Source organism: Macaca nemestrina, chromosome 12 (genome assembly GCF_043159975.1).
Source record: "Macaca nemestrina isolate mMacNem1 chromosome 12, mMacNem.hap1, whole genome shotgun sequence".
NCBI classification, from domain to species: domain Eukaryota; kingdom Metazoa; phylum Chordata; class Mammalia; order Primates; family Cercopithecidae; genus Macaca; species Macaca nemestrina.
The window spans coordinates 10,655,465-10,675,776 of record NC_092136.1 but is presented as its reverse complement, the minus strand read 5'-3'; the positions used below and the strand labels follow the sequence as shown (position 1 = coordinate 10,675,776).

Sequence of the window (20,312 nt, the reverse complement as noted above, 5' to 3'; positions counted from 1 at the left end):
AATGCTTCTACAGATTCTAAAATGCACCCTGGGGACCAATTTCACATTCTCAGTAACTACTATGCTAACAAAATCTTCTTCCATATCAAATGTATGACTGTTGTTTCTTCTTCTGGAAGAGCCTACCTGGATGTAGACATTACTCTGTCCTCGGAAGCTTTCCATAATTACATGAATGCTGCCATGGTGCACATCAACAGGGCCCTGAAACTCATTATTCGTCTCTTTCTGGTAGAAGATCTGGTTGACTCCTTGAAGGTTAGTTGTTTCTGCAGCTCTTGGTGGTGAAACAGAAAAAGCAGGGACTGGGTTATAATTCGGAGGAAAAACAGTACATAGGATTTTATCAGACAAAAATGAACGTATGCTTAGCTCAGTTATTCTATAATGGGATAGGAGTCACTAGAGAAAGGTATAGTCTTCTGCTGGGGAACAAACATCAGAAGAGAGGTGATGTAATTGGCAGCAGTGCAGTTTCAGTCTTTGGACCTCAGAGAACTACAGACTTCACTCACATACCTTCAAATGTATAACACAAGTAGGGAACCTTCATTTGGAAATTATCCATGTCATACATGACTAAATTAATGCAGACTTAATTAGCTGGAGGAGAATGACATCAGTTAATGTGAATTTTGCCTTATGGTTATTCCTGCTTAACTTTTGACATTGGCCTTCCCAGCTGGCTGTCTTCATGTGGCTGATGACCTATGTTGGTGCTGTTTTTAACGGAATCACCCTTCTAATTCTTGGTAAGGTGGCAAGGAGAATGTGCCCACACTCTTTGGAGTAGTTTGTAAGAATAAAAGTGAAGAGAATGCCCAGCGTGGCTCTACTCATTCTTCATTTCCCAGTCTTGACCCATACAGACCTGGGAGTAGGCACTGGAGGAACCAGCCTTTGTGGTCACAGGTTTATGAAATGGTCTCAGTTATAAATTAAGAAATGTCAAAACAGCTGGAAGCAAAGGACAGTTGTCTAGATTTGGTTTAAATATGGGGATCTTACTTACAGAAACCATTTTGGTAATTTGGAAATTGTTATTTGTGGTACAAAGAAGATAGCCTGTACACCTGGAGAGGTTTTTTTTGTTTTGTTTCAACACTGCCTTAAATTAGCTGTCTTAATTGGGAGGTCTAACCAGGATTTCTCATTTTGAGGAATACCTGTGTTTTCCTGTATTTTGTGAGGAAAAATGTATATGTTACTCTGAGTCTTAAGATGTGACTCTCATATACACTTGCCATGTCCCATGATTCTGTCTTACAGCTGAACTGCTCGTTTTCAGTGTCCCAATTGTCTATGAGAAGTACAAGGTAAGCATCTGTCTGTTCCAAATCAAATGTGCCAGTTGATGTATGACTAGTTTTAATTCATTTTTGAGACACTGAATGTTCAGAGCAGTCTTTTTATAACTATTTCTACAATCTAATTTTGTCAAGTGCCTATAAGAAACTGGTGACAGTAGTTTCCTCCAAGGAGAGAAACTGGATATTTAGGAGAGAGATGACTAGTAAAGAGAAACTTCCTTTTTATACCTGTGTGCCTTTTGAGTTTTTAATCATGTGGATGTATTTTCCATGCAAAAGTAATAAGTTGAAAAAATGCTTAGGCCAGGGGTGGTGGCTCTTGCCTGTAATCCCAGCACTTCGGGATGCTAAAGCAGGACAATCCCTTGAGCCCAGGAGTTCAAGACCAGCCTGGACAACCTGGCAAAACCTTGTCTCTACAAAAAATATTAGCCGGATGCAGTGGCCTGCACCTGTAGTCTAAGGTAGGAGAATCTACTTGAGCCTGGGAGGCAGAGGTTGCAGTGATCCGAGATCGTGCCATTGCACTCCAGCCTGGGTGTTTGGAGTGAAACCGTCTCAAAAAGGCCAGGAGCAGTGGCTTACGCTTGTAATCCTAACACTTTGGGGGACCAAGGCGGGCAGATTACTTGAGGTCAGGAGTTCGAGACCCGCCTGGCCAACGTGGTAAAACCCCATCTCTACTAAAAATATAAAAATTAGTCCAGTGTGGGGCCGGGCCCGGTGGCTCACGCCGGTAATACCAGCACTTTGAGAGGCCGAGGCGGGTGGGTCACGAGGTCAGGAGATCAAGACCATCCTGGCTAACAAAGTGAAACCCCGTCTCTACTAAAAATACAAAAAATTAGCCAGGCATGGTGGCCGGTGCCTGTGGTCCCGGCTGCCTGGAGGGCTGAGGCAGGGGAATGGCGTGAACCCAGGAGGCGGAGTTTGCAGTGAGCCAAGATTGCACCACTGCACTCCAGCCTGGACAACAGAGCGAGACTCCATCTCAAAAAAAATGAAATAAAAATTAGCCTAGTGTGGTGGCACACGCCTGTAGTCCCAGTTACTCGTGAGGCTGAGGCAGGAGAATTGCTTGAACCTGGGAGGCGGAGGTTGCAGTGAGCCAAGATTGCGCCACTGCACTCCAACCTGGGTGACAGAGCAAGACTCCATCTCAAAAAAAAAAAAAAACAAAAAAACGCTTAAATGAATAAAAGCCGGGTGTCTAAAAGGAAACTTTAAACTCTAGGTTATTAAGGTAATCCATCAGTGTGAAGAGGTATTTGCATTGTTGGATGATGTGTACCAAGTATACTAGATGCTCTGACATTATTCTTTATGGATTAAGTCATCCATCAAGAGTCTTTTTGGCTTTTTGGTATTAAGTGAATTGGTGTTACACAAGAGCCATGATGTATTTATGATCACAGAAAATAGATTAGACACACAGTTTCTAGTAATTGGAAACTGTTATATACTCCAGTGTCTCTAAAGAAAATACTTACGAAGTAAGACTTAACCTCTGCAAAAGATGAGTGATTTTTTTTTTTAACTTTAACAAAGTGTGGGGTGTTTATGGTGTCATTTGGATTCTAAAACCAGAGGTTTTAAAAATACTTTTAAGGCTGGGTGTGGTGGCTCGTGTATGTAATCCCAGCACTTTGGGAGGCCGAGGCAGGTGGATCACCTGAGGTCGGGAGTTCAAGACCAGCCTGACCAACATGAAGAAACCCTGTCTCTACTAAAAATAAAAAATTAGCCAGGCGTGGTGGTACATGCCTGTAATCCCAGCTACTTGGGAGGCTGAGGCAGGAGAATTGCTTAAACCCGGGAGGTGGAGGTTTCAGTTTCGGTGAGCCGAGATTGCACCCTTGCACTCCAGCCTGGGCAACAAGAGCAAAACTCCATCTAAAAAAAAAAAAAGAAAGAAGGCCAGGCACAGTGGCTCACGCCTGTAATCCCAGCACTTTGGGAGGCCGAGGCAGGTATGGATCACGAGGTCAGAGATCGAGACCATCCTGACTAACATGGTGAAACCCCGTCTCTACTAAAATACAAAAAAGTGGTGGCGGGCACCTGTAGTCCCAGCTACTTGGGAGGCTGAGGCAGGAGAATGGCGTGAACCCGGGAGGTGGAGCTTGCCGTGAGCAAGATAGTGCCACTGCACTCCAGCCTGGGTGAGAGCAAGACTCCATCTCAGAAAAAAAAACTTATAAAAACTGGGTATTTTCATTTTCTAGACTAGTCAGTAGTGTTTAAAAAATGGTTAAACTAGACAAAAGAGCAGTGCCTTCAGGAAAATTGGTGATCTGTATGTTACCACAACTGAATCTATTTTCCTTCCTTAAAGACCCAGATTGATCACTATGTTGGCATCGCCCGAGATCAGACCAAGTCAATTGTTGAAAAGTAAGTACATTTAAAGACCACATCATCATGAGGTATGCTTCCTTCCCCCCAATTATCTTTAGTCCCTTGTACAAAATGCTGATGCCAAGGAAAGTAATTTTCATTTTGATAAAAACCTTGGTTAATAGTTTCATTTTACTAGAAATTATTATAGCTGCTTCTGTAAAAAGGAAAAAAAAATCCTTTATATATGTTTTGGCCCTGCCTTATGGACCTTTGTATCTTAGATTAAAAATTATCAACAGACCAGGCATTTTGACTCACACCTGTAATGCCAGTGCTTTGGGAGGCCGAGACAGGAGGATTGTTTGAGCCCAGGAGTTGAAGACCAGCCTGGGCAATGTAATAGAGCCTTGTCTCTACTAAGAATAAAAAATTAGCTGTGCATGGTAGCACATACCTTTAGTCCCAGCTACTGGAGAGGCTGAGACAAGAGGATCAATGGAAAAAAAAGATCAGTGGAATTTTTTGGAGACAGGGCTCACTCTGTCACCCAGGCTGAGGTGAGGTGCAGCCTCGACCTCCTGGGCTCAGGTGATCCCCCCACCTCAGCTTCTCCTAGAGTAGCAAGGACCATAGGCTACTCTACCTTTTTGAACTGGCTTTTAGACGTTCTTAGTTGCAGGCTGGGCGCGGTGGCTCACGCCTGTAATCTCAACACTGGGAGGCTGAGGCGGGCAGATCACGAGATCAGGAGTTCGAGGCCAGCCTGACCAACATAGTGAAACCCCGTCTCTACTAAAAATACAAAAATTAGCCGGATGTGGTGGCGCGCAACTGTAGTCCCAGCTACTCGGCAGGCTTGAAACTGGGGGGAGGCGGGAGAATCGCTTGAAACTGGGAGGCAAGGTTGCAGTGAGCTGAGACCATGCCATTGCACTCCAGCCTGGGCGACAGTGAGACTCCGTCTCAAAAAAAATAGTTATTGGTTGCTTCTCCACCTTCATTTATTTTCACATGTATTCACCTAAGCCAAACACATCCCTCTCAGAAACAACAGTTTAGTAAATAAGTAACTTAAGGCTCAAACTTGTCTTTTCTAAGATTGCCAAATCTCTGTTCCCATTTTTTTAAAACCAATTAATAATTAAATCAGGAAATAAAATAAAGATAGAAAACATCTTTATGACTCCCTGTATCAAATAGTTTTCTTCTTTGTACTTTGTTTTTCCCTATACCTAAAGGACAATATGTTTTTTTTTTTTTCTTTTGCTTTTTAGAGACAGGGTCTCACTCTGTCACCCAGGTTGGAGTGCAGTGGCACAAGCTGAAAGCTCACTGCAGCCTTGAGCTCCCTTGCCCAAGTGATCCTCCCACCCCAACCTCCTGAGTAGCTGACATTACAGGCATGTGCCATGCCCTGGCTAATTTTTTATTTTTTATAGAGATGGGGGTCCCACTATGCTGGGCCAGGCCAGGCTTAAACTTCTGGCCTCAAGTGATCCTCCCACCTTGGCCTCACAAAGTGCTGAGATTACAGGCATGAGCCCTGCTTTTATTTTGAATTATTAATAGCAAATACTGTGAACCCAGCCCTTTGAATTTGTTAACACTTTTCTTTTTTTTTTTTTTTTTTTTTGAGACGGAGTCTCACTCTGTTGCCCAGGCTGGAGTGCAGTGGCACGATCTTGGCTCACTGCAAGCTCCACCTTGTGGGTTCATGCCATTCTCCTGCCTCAGCCTCCCGAGTAGCTGGGACTACAGGCGCCCGCCACCACGCCCGGCTAATTTTTTGTATTTTAGTAGAGACGGGGTTTCACCGTGTTAGCCAGGATGGTCTCGATCTCCTGACCTCGTGATCCGCCCGCCTCGGCCTCCCAAAGTGCAGGGATTACAGGCGTGAGCCACCGCGCCCAGCCTTTTTGTATTTTTAGTAGAGACAGGGTTTCACTGTGTTAGCCAGGATGTTCTTGATCTCCTGACCTCGTGATCTGCCTGCCTCGGCCTCCTAAAGTGCTGGGATTACAGGCTTGAGCCAGCCACCACCCCGGCCTTTTTTTTTTTTTTTTTTTTTTTTTTTTTTTTTTTTTGAGACGGAGTCTAGCTGTCACCCAGGCTGGAGTGCAGTGGCACGATCTCTGCTCACTGCAACCTCCGCCTCCTGGGTTCAAGCGATTCTCCTGGATTCACCTGCCTCAGCCTCCGGAGTAGCTAGGATTACAGGTACATACCAATGCGCCCAGCTAATGTTTGCACTTTTTAGTAGAGACGGGGTTTCACCATATTGGCCAGGCTAGTCTGCAACTTCTGACCTCGTGATCTGCCAGCCTCAGCTCCCCAAAGTGCTAGGATTACAGGCGTGAGCCACTGCGCCCAGCCGGGAGAATGCGTTTCACATTGCCTATGCAAGTCCAGGACTGTCCTCTAGCATCACAGTTAAAATAAAAACCTAGATCAAATGCTTATGTTTTCACTTTCTTTCTTTTTCCCCTCCTTTTCTCAATAGGATCCAAGCAAAACTCCCCGGAATCGCCAAAAAAAAGGCAGAATAACTACATGGAAACCAGAAATGCAACAGTTACTAAAACACCATTTAATAGTTATAATGTCGTTACTTGTACTATGAAGGAACATACTCAGTGTCAGCTTGAGCCTGCATTCCAAGCTTTTTTTTTTAATTTGGTGTTTTCTCCCATCCTTTCCCTTTAACCCTCAATATCAAGCACAAAAATTGATGGACTGAAAAAGAACTATCTTAGAACTCAGAAGAATAAAGAAAGAATCAAATTCATAGGATAAGTCAATACCTTAATGGTGGTGGAGCCTTTACCTGTAGCTTGAAAGGGGAAAGATTGGAGGTAGAAGAGAAAATGAAAGATAGAACACCTCTGGATCCTTCTATCCAGTTTTCAGCACTAGTCTTACTCAGCTATCCATTATAGTTTTACCCTTAAGAAGTATGATTAACTTATGAAAAAATTATTTGGGGACAGGAGTGTGATATCTTCCTTGGTTTTTTTTTTTTTTTTTGGCAGCCCTCAAATCCTATCTTCCTGCCCCACAATGTGAGCAGCTACTCCTGGTATTCCTTTTCTTTAGTGATTTAACTTTCAACTTGATGAATAACTTATAGGTGATAGTGATAATTCCTGATTCCAAGAATGCCATCTGATAAAAAAGAATAGAAATGGAAAGTGGGACTGAGAGGGAGTCAACGGGAATGCTGCGGTGGCCGCCACTCCCTCTGCCACTATCCCCAGGGAAGGAAAGACTCTGCCATTTGGGAAAGTGGTTTCTATGTCACTGGACACCAGTTCTGAGCATTAGTTTGAGAACTCATTCCTGAATGTGCTTTCCTCCCTCTCCCCTGCCCACCTCACCTTAAGTTTAATAAATATGGTTGTACTTTTCTTATGATAAAGTAAATGTCTGTAACTGCTGTACACTGCTGTAAACTTGTTAGAGAAAAAAATAACCTGCATGTGGGCTCCTCAGTTATTGAGTTATTGTGATCCTATCTCAGTATGTGGGGGGAACATTCTCAAGAGGTGAAATACAGAAAGCCTTTTTTTCTTGATCTTTTCCCGAGATTCAAATCTCCGATTCCCATTTGAGGGTAAGTTTTTTTCTTCACCTTCAACATGAAAATTCAGCGAACTTGAAAGAAAAATCATCTGTGAGTTCCTTCGCGTTCTCACTCACAGTCATGATCGTTCAGAGGGAATATGCACTGGTGAGTTTAAAGGACTATGATATTTGATAGTCCCAAAGTACGGCAGCTGCAAAAAGTAGTGGAAGGAAATTGTCTTTCCACGTTTTGGGAAAATTAGTTAGGAATTTGGATGGGTAAAAGGTACCCTTGCCTTACTCCGTCTTATTTTCTTAGCCCCTTTTGAGTGTTTTAACTGGTTTCATGTCCTAGTAGGAAGTGCATTCTCCATCCATATCCTCTGCCCTCCCAGGAAGTCAGTGATTGTCTTTTTGGGCTTCCCCTCCAAAAGACCTTCTGCAGTGGAAGCGCCACATCCAGTTTTTCTTCTGTTGCTGCTGTGTTTAGATAATTGAAGAGATCTTTGTGCCACACAGGATTTTTTTTTTTTTTTAAGAAAAACCTATAGATGAAAAATTACTAATGAAACTGTGTACGTGTCTGTGCGTGCAACATAAATACAGTAGCACCTAAGGAGCTTGAATCTTGGTTCCTGTAAAATTGCAAATTGATGTGGTATTAATAAAAAAAAAAAAAAAACACAATGACTGTGGCATCATTCTGCTAACTTTATTCTTTATACACAGTTTGGGTAAAGTAAGAACCAAACACTGCTTCCACTCCCCCTATCCTCACTCCACTCTGGGGGCTTTAAAAAGTGACTAACAGTTGATAATCGTAAGGATTCCCAAGACTGCAGAATTTAGTTGTAGAGCATAACTGTGCATTTATTTGATCTCTGAAAGAAAATAAGAGACCCTCTAAGAGGTGGTGACCTTAGAATGAGGAGGGGTCAGGGGGTCTTTTATCCCAGATCGGCCTCACACCAGCCTAGGAGATTTCCCCACCTGCAACGTAAAGCAGCCTGTAAATTACATATAGCCACGATGCACTTAAATTGAGTCAATCACCATGGAAAATGGGAACTAAATACATCATCAGGTCTTCATTGAAAAAACTTGAGTGGTCACCTGTGATTAGCTCTTCTCCTAAACTAAGGCTGCTGTGACCCTTAAGCTGGCTTTTAAAAATGTATTCAACATACCTCTTAGAAAACTTAGGCTGAAATATTCTTTAAATGACTGATGCAAACAACTTCACAAATACGCATACAAATGTCTGAATAATGTCACTAAGTAACATGGTATATAAATATGTATTCAGAGTAACATTTACATATTGGCCATAATAGCAAGCATACCATTAACAAAAAAAAAAAAAAAATCATGGAGACTTCACCTGTTCATGTCAGAATCCCAAGGCAAGGAGGCACACCTAGGCAAGAAGGCCAACTCAACTTGCAGGCTCTAACCTGTGAGGCCGTAACTTCCAACAAAGCAGAAATCACCGGAATCACAACCGCAGCCCTTCCCCATCACGGGTGCCCAGCACTTCAGCTGCATTAAGATCAGTGAAGGGCTCATGAAAACAGACTGCTAGGCCCCAACCAAGTTTCTGATTCAGTAACCCTAGGGTATGGCCCAAGAATTTTTACTTCTGGCAGATTCCTAAGGTGATGCTGCTGCTCTGAGACACACTTTGAGCTGGTGTGTTTGGGGCTGTCTCAGTAAACATGTCCACTCTCCTCCTGAGGCCTCTCCCTGCCTGTGGAGGGGGGAAAACCTCTAACTCCTCCGCCCTGGCTTATCTGAACTTTGGCAGTGGGCTTGAGTGATTATAAATTGGTTGCCCCAATTTACCTACTGTTTTTGAGCAGGCAGAGTAATATTGAGGGTGTTAATACTCTGGATCTGAAAAAATACATGAAGGAAAGTAAAAGAATGGCAGTGCACAGCCTGGTGCCATCCATAATCTCCGTTCTCAAGCTTTTAATACTGTCCCCAAAACCCTGGAGGTTCAAACTCACTGGGAATTTACTTTTCAGTCAACTGACAACCCATTCAGGATCTTCCTGAATCCCTGGTGGCCTCCACAACAAAGAGCACAAAGCCCCCTGCCGAGGAGGCCTTGGGCCCGGTGGCAGCGCCCCGCCTCGAGTTCTGCTGGGGAGAGGAAGGCCGAGCCCACGGCGCCTTCCAGCTGAGGCCTTGCAGAGCTCAGCGTGCTCATCCCAAAGCAGTGTGCAGGGCTTTGCCACCTTCAGGAGTCATATATCCACTGTGGTGGCCTGCAGTGCCCAGCATGTCAATCCTTCGGCAGGCCTGATAAATTTTAATAACCAGTGAATTGGGAAGCAGTCTGGTATCGGGTAAAGAACACTGAGTCGGGAGCTAGAATTTTCATTCTAGTTCTTCTACTGTGCCTACCTGGCTGTATGGCCATCTGGGTTCCTGGGCTCCAATTTACCTATCTGTGAAGGGGAGGAGGGTGGTACTAGTGATCTCAGGGCCCTTTCCAATTCTCACAATCTTGAATTATATAAAAATGCTATAAAATCCGTGGTATAAAATCCAACTCCCAAACAGGAAGAGTCAAGGGGACTGGGCCTGAGGCACTTGAACCTTGGGTTCTGGCCTGGGGGTCAGGAGTGAGAGGAGGGACCTCCTCTTTGCCCTTTGCTTTCCCACCCCGAAGCAGGGGCTGGCCCCCGCTGCCAGGGCATCTCTTTCTCCAGACCTAACCCTCAAGTTCCACCCACTAGCCTCCCCGCCCCGACTTTAGGACCGAGGGAACTGTCCCTGCAGCAGCCTGGCTTTGTGAAGAGCAGACAGTAGGGCCCGGAGTCTCCCAGCAAGAGTAACATCAGCACAGCTAGTTGGGGTCCTCCCGTCCCCGCCTCTGCCCTCGCTCCTCCTCCCTTCAGGTCCTCCCTCCACCACCTCTCACAGCTTATCTCTGATACACGCATAATAAATAAGACATTTGCACATAAGGGTGACTGGGTCCTCTGTCCCCGCCCCTCCCCCTTTCATATAAAAGCATTAAATACAGTTTCAAAATAAAATACAAAGAGCAAAAAAGGGCCTGATCTCGGGGCCACCTGTTCTCCACGGGAGAATGAATCTACACATCCCTCTCGGACCTGCCTGGGAGATCGCGGGGCCCCTTCCCTGCCCCACAGGGCCTGGGGCTGCCACGGGGAAAAGAGACCGAGGCCCGGCCCCAGGCCCTGCGGGTTGAGAACCGGCGCCGCATCCACCGCGGACAAAGGGGGATGGGGATGGAGCGGGAATCGAAGGCTGACTGCCGGGACCGCCTGTGCCCCGGGCTCCCCCGGACCTGGTGGCGCCCGACTCTGAGTTTAGGGGTAAGCAAGGGCCCTCGGGGCAAGAGGAGCAAAGGAAAAAAGTGCTAATCCCTTTACAAGATGTCCTGGAGGGCGTGGCAGCGGCCCGGGAGAAGGGTGGAGCCGCCAGGCGCACGGTTCCCACTGAGCCTGCCCCGGAGGTAGGCGCAGCTGGTCCGGCCCGGGCCCCGGGCGCATCGCCCCGCCCTCGGTCCAATGCGCCTTGCCAGCCCGGGAAGGCTCCCGAGCCCCGCGGCCCAGCCTCCCGCTGGAAGCCCCAGTCCGCAGCCGGGGCCTCCGAGAGGCCGAGAATCCCAATTAGGGAAGGGCAGCCAGCAGCCCCCGAGCCGGGAGCCGTGCCTGCCGGCGTGCAAGGCTGCAGAGAACTGGGCCCCCAGCCAAGGCCAGGGCCAGAGCCTGCGTAGCCCCAATACTGACTGACGGCGCCCCCAGTCCCGGCCTGCGGAGGATTCCCTCGCGGGGTGCGGCCGGGAGCGCTCGGCGCTAACACTTGGAGGCCGCTTTGGATTCTCGGAAAACGTGGGCCCTGCGCGGGGAGGGCAGGGCTCTGGGCCGATGGGAGAGTGCGCATTCCCGCAGCGTACCGACTGGCTCAGGGACCCAAGCGGCACCTCGCGAACGCCGGTGGCCCCACCCGATCCCCAGTCTCCGCCCGGCCCGGCCAGCGGGGGGCGCGGCCGCGGGAAGCTCTAACACCTGGCGCGAGGATCTGCCAAGTGGGAGGTCCGGGCGAGCACAGGGCGAGGAGAGCCCGATCCGACCCGACCCGACCCGTGGGCCCGCTAGGCCGCTACGCCCGACACACGGCGCCAGACTTGAGGTCCGCGCCGCCGTCGCGCGGCGCCGGGGCGGGCGGCCCGAAGCCCTCGTGGCCGTAGCAGCGCAGCGCCGCCTCCTCGTAGGCCTCCAGGATAGTCTGGCGCTCCTCGGGCGTGAAGTCCATGGAGAAGGGGTGCACCTGCAGGATGTGGCGCTTGATGGTGCTCACCTTGAGGGTGGCCAGCGCGCCCCCGCACACCATGCACACCAGGCCGCGCCGGCTGCCGTCGTAGTCCATCAGGTACTCGCCCCGCCAGCGCGGCTGGTAGTTCCGCCGCTGCTCCCGGCTGCGGGGCGGGGGCGGCGGCGGGGGAGGCGGCGGCGGCAAGGCGAGTCCCCCGGGATCCTGGCCGTCCTCTTCGTCCTCCTCTTCTTCGGCGGGCCGTTCCAAGGGAGCCCCAGGAGACAGCGGAACGTCGCCTAGGGAGGGACAAAGGGCCGCATTGGCGACGGCGGGGGACAACAGGCCGGGCCCCGCGTCTCATCTCCGGTCACCCCGCCTTTGCCCTTCTATCCCATCCTCCAGTCCCTTCTTCCCCAACAGCGCCCGACCCTCGCTCCCTGCCTGCCCGGGGCCCTGCCCGGCTCTCCCTCTCCGCCTGCTCTGGCCCCACCGCTCACCCCACTCCTCCTCCTCCTCTGGCTCCTCCTCCTCGTCCCCTCCCCCCTCCTCGGAGACTGCGGCTGTGTCCGGGGCGGCGGGGCCCCGGGGGGACTCGGGGCGGGGCAGCCCCAGGGCCAGCAGGTGGGCGGCCTTCTCGCTCCACTCCCGGGCGATGAGGGCCTGGACGGGCCCGCCGAGGCGCGTGGAGCCCGGGTGGCGCCGGCGGATGTGGCGCTCGATGGTGCTCATCTTGAGCGAGGCCAGCGCGCCCCCGCACACCCCGCACACCAGGCCGCGCCGGCCGCCGTCCAGCTCCATGAGGTACTCCAGCCGCCAGCGCTCCTGGGGGTGGCGGCGGTGGGCGCGGCCCCGCGGCGACCGGCCCGGGACCCCCGCCCTCTGGCCCTCGCCCTCCTCCAGCTCCTCCTCCTCCTCTGCGGGCCCGGGCCTCTCAGGGACCCAGCCAGCCTCTTCCTTTACGTCTGGGGGGCTGAGATCCTGAGAGGTGGGGGCTCCAGCAGCGGAGGCCGAGTCCCGGCTCTTTCCGGTCAGGTCCTGGGGGGCGAGGTCATCGCCTGTTGGGGAAGGGGTGAGGGAGAGGGGCTCAGCCTGCTGGCTGGGTTGCCCTTGCTCACGCAGAGGGGTCCATCCTGGCTCCTCACCCCAGCCCCAAGCTAAAGGCCCCAGTCTGTCTGTGTCTGGGGGCGGAGTGAGTGTATGTGTGTGGAGCGCCAGCTCCTAGCCTTCAGCCCTCAGCCCTAAGTCCCTGCCTCCCAGTTTTGGCCAGACCCCACTTCAGAGCCCCATTATGAGGGGGTCTCAGCCTGGGATGGGCCTCGCACCTGGTGGGGACTGGGTGAGCTCAGACAGCGCCTCAGGCTGGCCCCCCCAGGCCTGCAGCAGGGCACTGCGCTGGGGGCCGCTGAGCCCCAGGGAGCCGGGGTGCACCTCCAGCACGTGGGCACGGATGTCGTCCAGGTGCAGGCTGGGCAGTGCCCGACCACAGGCCATGCACACCAGCCGGTTCCCCCGCGGGTCATAGTCCATGAGACACTCGGCCCGGAACCAGTTCTGCAGGGACTCCTTCAGCCTCCTCTCCAGGCGCCGGGCCCCCAGCCCCCTGCTGCCCCCGGCCCTCCGGGAGGCTGAGAGGCGCAGACGCCGAGCCCGGGGTGCCACTGGGCCCCCTCGCCGCTGGCGCCGGCAGCCCCCACCAGCTGGGGCTTTGCCTGAAAGGGTTGGAGGGAAGGAACTGAGACGCTGGCCCCACAGAGCACCCCACTACAGCCACTCTCTCACTTGGGCCCCAGGCCTAACCTTTGCCCTTCTCTTCCTCTCCCCTGAACTCCTAACTTCACCTCCCTAAACCCTCCTCTGCTCACACTTCAAGCACCACCCACACTTCCCCCACAGTGGAATTTAGCCCTGTCCCTGGCCTTCACCGTCAGCCACACCTCTCCAGCACCCTCCCCTTCCCTCACCCACCCCAGCCAGGCCTCCCCGCTCCAAGCCTTTCAACGGCCTGTCGCCCAACCTCTCTCCTTGATATTCAAAAACCACAGAATATCCAAGCTGTCATGGACATCGGAGACCCTCTCACCCCACTGTCCTTCCCCCACCTTTGTATAATAAGGGCGATAAACAGACCCCACCCAGAGAAGGAGCAGTGACTTGCTCAAGAACACCAGCTCCTTGGCAGAGCGGCTGACCCACTGCACCCCACTGGCCACCCAGGCCCCCGCCTCTACAGAATCTGCATTTACCTGGGCCCTTGGGCGGGCAAGCGGGGACACCAGCCCCCTCCTCCTCGTCCTCTTCTTCCTCCTCCTCCTCCTCCTCAGCCCCCTGGACCCCCAGGCCCTCGGCCTCTCCGCAGGCCCCCAGCCCCAGGTGTGCATCCCAGCTGTTGCTGATGACTTCCTTCTCCCGGGGACTCCAGTGCAAGGAGTAGGGGTGCTTTTGGCGGATGTGGCGCTTGATGGTGCTGAGCTTGAGGGTGGCCAGGGAGCTGCCGCACACCATGCACACCATGCCGTGCCGGGCAGGGTTGAAGTCCATCAGGTACTCCAGCCGCCAGTGGTCGTGGTAGTAGCGCCGGTGGTCACGGCCAGGGATGCGGCTTTTTCCAGGCCTTGAAGCCCGGGCCTCACAGTGGTCTGAGTATTTCCTGCCTGAAGATGTTGGTCCCCTGGCCCTGGAGGAGGGCAGGGGGGCACTCCCCCAGGACCCCAAGGCACCCCCTTCCAGCTGAAGATCTTGCCCTGAAGGGGAAAGGGAGAGAGTTTTTCAATCTCTGATTTCCAGGGAAAGAAGCGAGGACTTCAATGGTGAGCCCTGAGAGAGGGAGCTGGGGGAGGGGGTGTTCCGGGGCAGGAAAGGGATGGCAACAGCAATAAAAGGGATGTAGGAGAAGCAGGGAGCCAAAACATTAGCCCTTTACAAAGGGCAAGGACCCTTTAAGAGGAGATCAAGAACAAAAGGACGCAGGGCACTATGGAACTAGCTCTGACTTTTTAAAAAATAAGGTGAGGGCCAAGGAGCCAGCCAGCTCTGTAAGGTGCCCTTTCTGGACAAGAGCTGTAGGGAGAAAGCCGGGAGAGCAGCAGGCCAGGGCGGTTCCAGCCAGAGCAGAGCAGGCAGTGGGGCCAGACAAACAAAGGGGGCATCTGTCTGCAGCCAGGGCTGCGTGCGGGACCCACCCGCCTGGGGCCCCCGCCAGGAGGGCCCCACCCACAAGTCTTCTCCCTTTTGCCAGTAATGCTTCAAATACAGCCTCCTGAGAGTCCCATTTTGGGGATGGGCTAGGCCTTGTCAGTTCCCCAAATCTAGGCCCCCAGATGGGAGGGATCCCTAAGACAAAGCTGCCAGCATCTCCAGGGAAAGGAGTTTCTGAGACCAAAACTTCTCCAGATTCTGGAGGAGCCAATGACCCTGAAAAGGGATAGGAGGAGGGCCACCAGTGGCAACTAATGACACTGCGGCAGGGAGTGGCCACCATCCACTGAAGCCCATTAAGTCTTTCTGGGGCTTTATTTGCTGCTCTGGCAGGGAGCTGGCCACTGCCCAGCAGTCAGAAGGGCGGGCACTGGAGAGGCCCCACTAACCCAATGGCGTTCCCTGTGTCAGACACCCACCCAGAGCAGTCCCCTACCCTCCCTACAGTTCCCACCCCTCTTGATTTAGAAAAATGGTCTCCTGGGCACACAAGCAGGTTCTGGTCATTCTCCCAGTGGAGAATCACAGGGTTGGGAAAACAAAAGACAGGATCAGAAAGGGCTCCTGTCACCCTTGTGGAAGTTTTTTTTTATTTTAGTTTTTATTTAAGTAGATCCACAGAATCTACTGGCTTTGGAGTCATAGGCTTGGGTTCAAGTCCTGGCTTCACTGGTAACTTGCTCTGTGACCTTTGATAGGTCATGTCCACCCTCTGGGCCTGGGCTTCTTTGTCTGCAAAGACACTGGCTGGCTGGCTGGTCTCTAAGCATCCCTCTTCCAGCGCTGGATCCAGGCTAGCCTAAGGTGGATTGGCCCTTTAAGAGCCGAAAAAGGGGGAGGAGCCGAGGTTCTTTAAAAACAAAAGGGGATGGGGCGTTTCTGGGAGGGGAGAGACCGGGAGGGGAGCCTGGAGATTCGGGCTGAGTCTCCCTGGCCTGAAGGAAACCTTCAAGGGTCTTAAGGCGTGACCCTGCAGCCGGGAAATGAGTAAACAGTCTCCTTTGAGAGCGACCGAGGAAAACTGGCTGGTTCCGCTAGAGCTGACAAATTAGGGCAAAAAAAATTCTGAAAAGAAGGGAAGGGAGAATGCACGGGCAGGAGGGGTGTCTGTCTGCCTTTGTGGGCGAACCCATCGCTTTAAAAACTGCCCGCGGTGGGAAAAGATGGTGTGAGCCCCCTGGGCGCAAGCGATGCACTTTCCTAGGGAGAACGTGGGAGAAAAGAAAAAGGGTGCATGTCTCTCACAAGGCCACGAGACGAGAGGAGCAGCCCGATTTACAACAGCAGAGTTCGGAGCTGAGCTCAGCTCCGCTGGGGAAAAGCCCCCGAAGGGGACCCAGGGTCTGGATGGACTTTTAAGAGACAGCCCGATTAGAGAGACAACCTGGGAGTCTGAAAGAGAAAGGGGCGGGGGCCGCAAGTCCACAAGCCTCGCTCCGTGGCGCCCTGCCCAGTGGGGCCCCTCGGGCCTGGCCCCCAAGGCGGGGCGCTGCGGGCGGCCGCGGGGCCCTTTAAGGGGGAGGCGAGCCGCCCAAGCCCCGCGGGCCGACCCCGGTAGCTGGGCGGGGGACTCCCCCGCCAGCCCTGCAGCCGCGCTCCGCGCCCACCAGGTGGCGCCCCCGGCCGCCCTGCCCGCGTCCCCCGCTTTGTTCGGCGGCGGAGAGGGGCCCCGAGCCGCAGCCCTCCCCTCCCCCACGCCGGGGCCCCCGCCCGGGCCGCCGGCCCCAGCTCTTACCGCCTTCGTCTTCTTCCGGCTCCGCGCTGCCGCTCGATCCGGCGGGCGGCAGCCGTCGGCCCCGTGCCGAGGCCACTGCTGGCCCGGGGCCGCCCCTGCCGCCGCTGCTCCGGCTCCGGTGGTCCCCGCCGGGCTCCATGCGCTGCGCTGCGGAGCGGGGCCCCGGGGCGGCGGGGCGCGGGGCCGCGGGGCTGGCGGCAGCCCGCGCGGAGCGCTCGCTGCGCGGGGCCCCGGGGCGCGGGGCGCATGCACTGGGCGGCCGGCCGCACGGACGGCAGGCTGCTCGCTCGGCGGCGCGGGCTGGACCGGGGTGGGGATTCCTGTCTGGGGCCCCTGGGGCTCCTTTAAGGGCTCCTGGGTAAATTTAAAGGGGCCGCGCGCTATTTCCTCCTGCCAGCTCGCGGGGGGCTGGGGGGAAAGGCGGGAGGCGACGAGCCCAGCCGAGGCTCAGCAGCCTGCGCCGGGTCCGGACGCTAGGGGCACGGACCTCGCCGCCCCCGCGGGCCCGCACCGCCGCCTCCGGGGCTCCGGTCCCGGCTCCCGAAGGGTCACCGAGGTGGCGAGGGGTGCCCGCGTCCCCTGCGACGCGCTTCCACCCGGGCTCGGCTCGCGGCCACCGCCCCCTCGGGGTATCTCAGCGCCGGGAGCGCCCGCTGGGGAGGCCGGGGTCCCTGCCCGGGGCTGCCTCCCGCCGCGCAAGCGGGTCGCGAGCTCGGTGCGGGCCCCGGAGCGGCCGCTACTGGCAGGGGCCCCAGATGGCTGCGGCCCCGCCGAGAGGGTGGAGCCGTGGGGGCGGCCGCGCCCCCTCCCGCGGGAGCCGCCCGGGAGCGCTGAGAGCTCGAGCTTCTCATGGGAGGGGCGGACAGGCGAGGCTCCCCCGAGCCAGCCAGGGGTGGGGGCGGCCGCCGCAGTGACTCGGGCTGGGGAGAGGGGCGCACAGCATACCCGCGGAGAGCCGGCTGCGCCGGGTCCCGACCCTGCGGGGCGGAGGTGGCCCCAGGTTAGAAGCCGGGAGGAGAGGGCGTGCGCGGCGGTGACTCAGGATCCTGCCCCCGCAGGCCTGGGGGTGCCTGACGAGCCCCTGACGCAGCCCCAGACCCCTGTCCCGGCCCTAGGAAGCGAAGAATGCTGGCCCCGGGCGGGGTGTCGGACATCTGGGGAGGCGCGTTACCACGGCTGGGAAGCGCTGGGCGGACCCTGGCTGCAGGTCCCGGGGCGCCCCCGGCCTCCCAGCTCCCGAGAAGCGGAGCGCAGGGACTGTGAGAGGCAGCCGGAGCGCAGCAGCCTGGGGTCCTCCTGCGAGGACCGGCGGGAGGAGCAGGTGCTCGCTTTGCCTGAGGTTGGGCGCCCACAACAAAGGCGATTCCTGGACATCCAAATTACAGGGTGCGGGAGGCCTGCAGGGTCTTCTTGTCTGGAGGCGGGTTTTGTTCCCTGCACTGGGGAGGTACCCTGCGGTCGCCGATGGCAGTTCGTCCGCTCCTCACCGCCTACTGTGTGCCCTCATGCTTTCAGACGCTGGACACACAGCAGTGAAGATGGGCAAGACTGATACTGCCTGTGACTTTCCTTTTCAGAGGCACCCACAGCCTCTGAAAAGGAAACCGCTCCAGCCTTTCGGGAGCCATGGCAATTAAATTACTTGGAACACAGGAAACCTGTCCCCAATGTGTTTCTGAGGAGGGGACAAAAACTAAGATTTCTTAAGTGCCTCTGGGCTCTGTCGCCGCGGAAATGTCCCATCTCTTCCCCAGCGCCCATGTTGACGTGCTTGAGATTCCACCTTGGGTAAACTGAGTCTCCGTTTCACAACTCTGCTCTCTTCGCGGCAGGCCCTGCGCTCAGGCAGGCGGGGGCGGAGGGGGTTGCACTGACTCTCACCCACTTGGGGTCAGAGGCCCTGATGCTGATGAGTGCCACGCAGGACCCTGAGAGGGGAGATTCCTTAATTCATTATGTCCCCCACCTGTGCCAGGCCCGGGAACACAAAGGGGAAGTGAGACAGAGACCTGGGCTTCACACTCTTCTAAGTAGTATGGTTTAAAAAAAAAAAAAAAAAAAAAAAAAAAGGAAAGAAAGGAAAAGAAGCTAAAAGAGCCTAATGTCCTAAAATGAAAGAAGCCTGTTCTTCCGGGACCGAGAGCCCTCGTGCTTTATTCTAGTTTAGTTGCTCGCCCCACAGGGAACCAATGCTGAGGGCCAGCCCCTGTGAGACTCTGGTGTCTGTCCTTGCAGTGCTCTGCGTGTATAAAGAGGGTAATTTTCTTACCAAAAGAAAGGTATCGAAGCCACCTGGAGCCACCTTCAACAACCTCTGCCCTCCCCTTCCCACCCACATTCTGCGCCTCAGGAATGGCTGCACCCTCGGCAATTCTGAAAGTTTCCCACTCACTACTTGAACCCCGCAGCGGCCCCGTGAAGCTGGAACTTCGTTGTCGGGATGAAGAAATCGAGACAGAGTCAAGAGCCTTGCGCAAGGCCATTCATTTATTTATGCACTTCTTTTCTTGTTCAGAAAGCAGTCCTAAGTGATGAGAACGGGGCTGGGGGTGCAGAGACTTAATCACATAATGCAGGGGGGTACCCCCCCAACCTCACTGGGGGAAGGGGAAACCAATGGCAGTCAGTCAGGGTCACATTCTCACTTTCTCAGGCCTTAGGTGCTTTTGTCTTCATGAAGTATCTTCATCTATTTTAAAAAAATTTTAAATAGTTCAGTATATTTTCATGGACCCTACGCATTTATTTTTTTGATTGAGAAAAAAGCACACTTTCTTTGACTCTTACATTTTTTTTCATCTAACTTTAAAATAAAACATTTTCAGGAGCCCCTAAAAGCCTAAAAGTACCTTACACTCTGCACCAGTGCCTCCGGTGCCCTGGGTCCCCAGCCCTGACTGCAGTCGAGGGTGATAAACACCAAGGGAGAAGGAAGCCCCCGGAAGGGTCCCCCAAGCGGAGAAGACTTCCTAAGGAGGGCAAAAGCAAGACTAGACAGACCAGGAGGAGAAAGGGAACAAGGGTTTCCTGGCAGGGGCTGGGGAAACTCCGGGTGAAGGAGGGTTTCAGGTGGGAGAGGCAGAAAAGGAAATAGAAATTGGCAGGGACTAGAGCCTTAGGTGCCATGTGGAGAGTCTGAGTTTGTCCTGAAGGCACTGGCAATGCTCAGAATTGTGGACAATTATGGAGGCAGCTGGGAGAACGCTGCGGAGAGGGACAGCAACAAAGACCCAAGTCAGGGCAGCAGCCCCAGGGCCGATGGAGAGGAGGCAAAAGATTTGAGCAGGGCCATAGCACATCATGGTGTAAACTTCACTGCATTGAGGAGGAAGAGGAGGCAGTGGCAACTGGAGGATGAATACCAGCTGAGTGAGGAGGAGGAAGAGGAGGGAAAGCAGGAGGAGGAGGGGAAGGAGGAGGAGGAAGGGGAGGCAACTGGAGGATGAATACCAGCAGAGCCAGGAAAAAGGATACCTCTTCTCACCAAGGGGCTATTTCTTACCTAAGTGATATACCTAAAAGTTGCTTATGCCCGGGGCAGGGGTTGGGGAATGTTGAGGGGTAGTAGTGGTTCTAGCTTGAGCATATCAAGAAGATAGAATTACAGGACATGGGCCTGCTTGAATGTGATGATCTGGGAAAGGGCCTGCTAACTCCCAAGTAACTGGATTGAGAGGACGGGGCTATAAAAAGAAAAATAGATTTGGAGATAGAAAATGAGGTTACAGGTCAGGCGAGGTGGCTCACGCCTATTACAGCACTTTGGGAGGCTGAGGTGGGTGGTTCACCTGAGGTTGGGAGTTCGAGACCAGCCTGACCAACATGGTGAAACCCCATCTCTACTAAAAATACAAAAATTAGCTGGGCGTGGTGGCGCG

The 20,312-nt window shown here is 53.9% G+C and overlaps 2 protein-coding genes across 8 annotated transcripts in view; one reads left to right on the top strand and one right to left on the bottom strand.

Moving 5' to 3' along the window:
• LOC105469487 (reticulon 3) overlaps positions 1-7,087 on the top strand; it is a 73,784-nt gene extending 66,697 nt beyond the window's left edge. For 4 of the 7 annotated variants that reach the window (XM_071074427.1, XM_071074426.1, XM_071074428.1 and 1 more), the window contains 4 exons: positions 120-258; positions 683-752; positions 1,270-1,316; positions 6,151-7,087. In XM_071074427.1, the coding sequence (XP_070930528.1) occupies positions 120-258; positions 683-752; positions 1,270-1,316; positions 6,151-6,270 (376 nt within the window). In that variant the 3' untranslated portion in view covers positions 6,271-7,087. Of the gene's footprint in view, positions 1-119; positions 259-682; positions 753-1,269; positions 1,317-3,645; positions 3,705-6,150 lie in introns of all 7 variants that reach the window. The other 3 variants (XM_071074429.1, XM_011720531.3, XM_011720533.3) reach the window with 1 other exon arrangement.
• An 815-nt stretch (positions 7,088-7,902) lies between these two features.
• On the bottom strand, positions 7,903-17,607 carry ZFTA (zinc finger translocation associated). Its single transcript, XM_011720529.3, has 5 exons — positions 16,435-17,607; positions 13,748-14,245; positions 12,827-13,213; positions 12,002-12,559; positions 7,903-11,800 (listed from the first exon to the last, which is right to left on the bottom strand). The coding sequence occupies exons 1-5, from the start codon at positions 16,571-16,573 to the stop codon at positions 11,352-11,354; spliced, it is 2,031 nt and encodes a 676-aa protein (XP_011718831.2). The 5' UTR covers positions 16,574-17,607; the 3' UTR covers positions 7,903-11,351.
• Between the last annotated feature and the right edge of the window lie 2,705 nt (positions 17,608-20,312).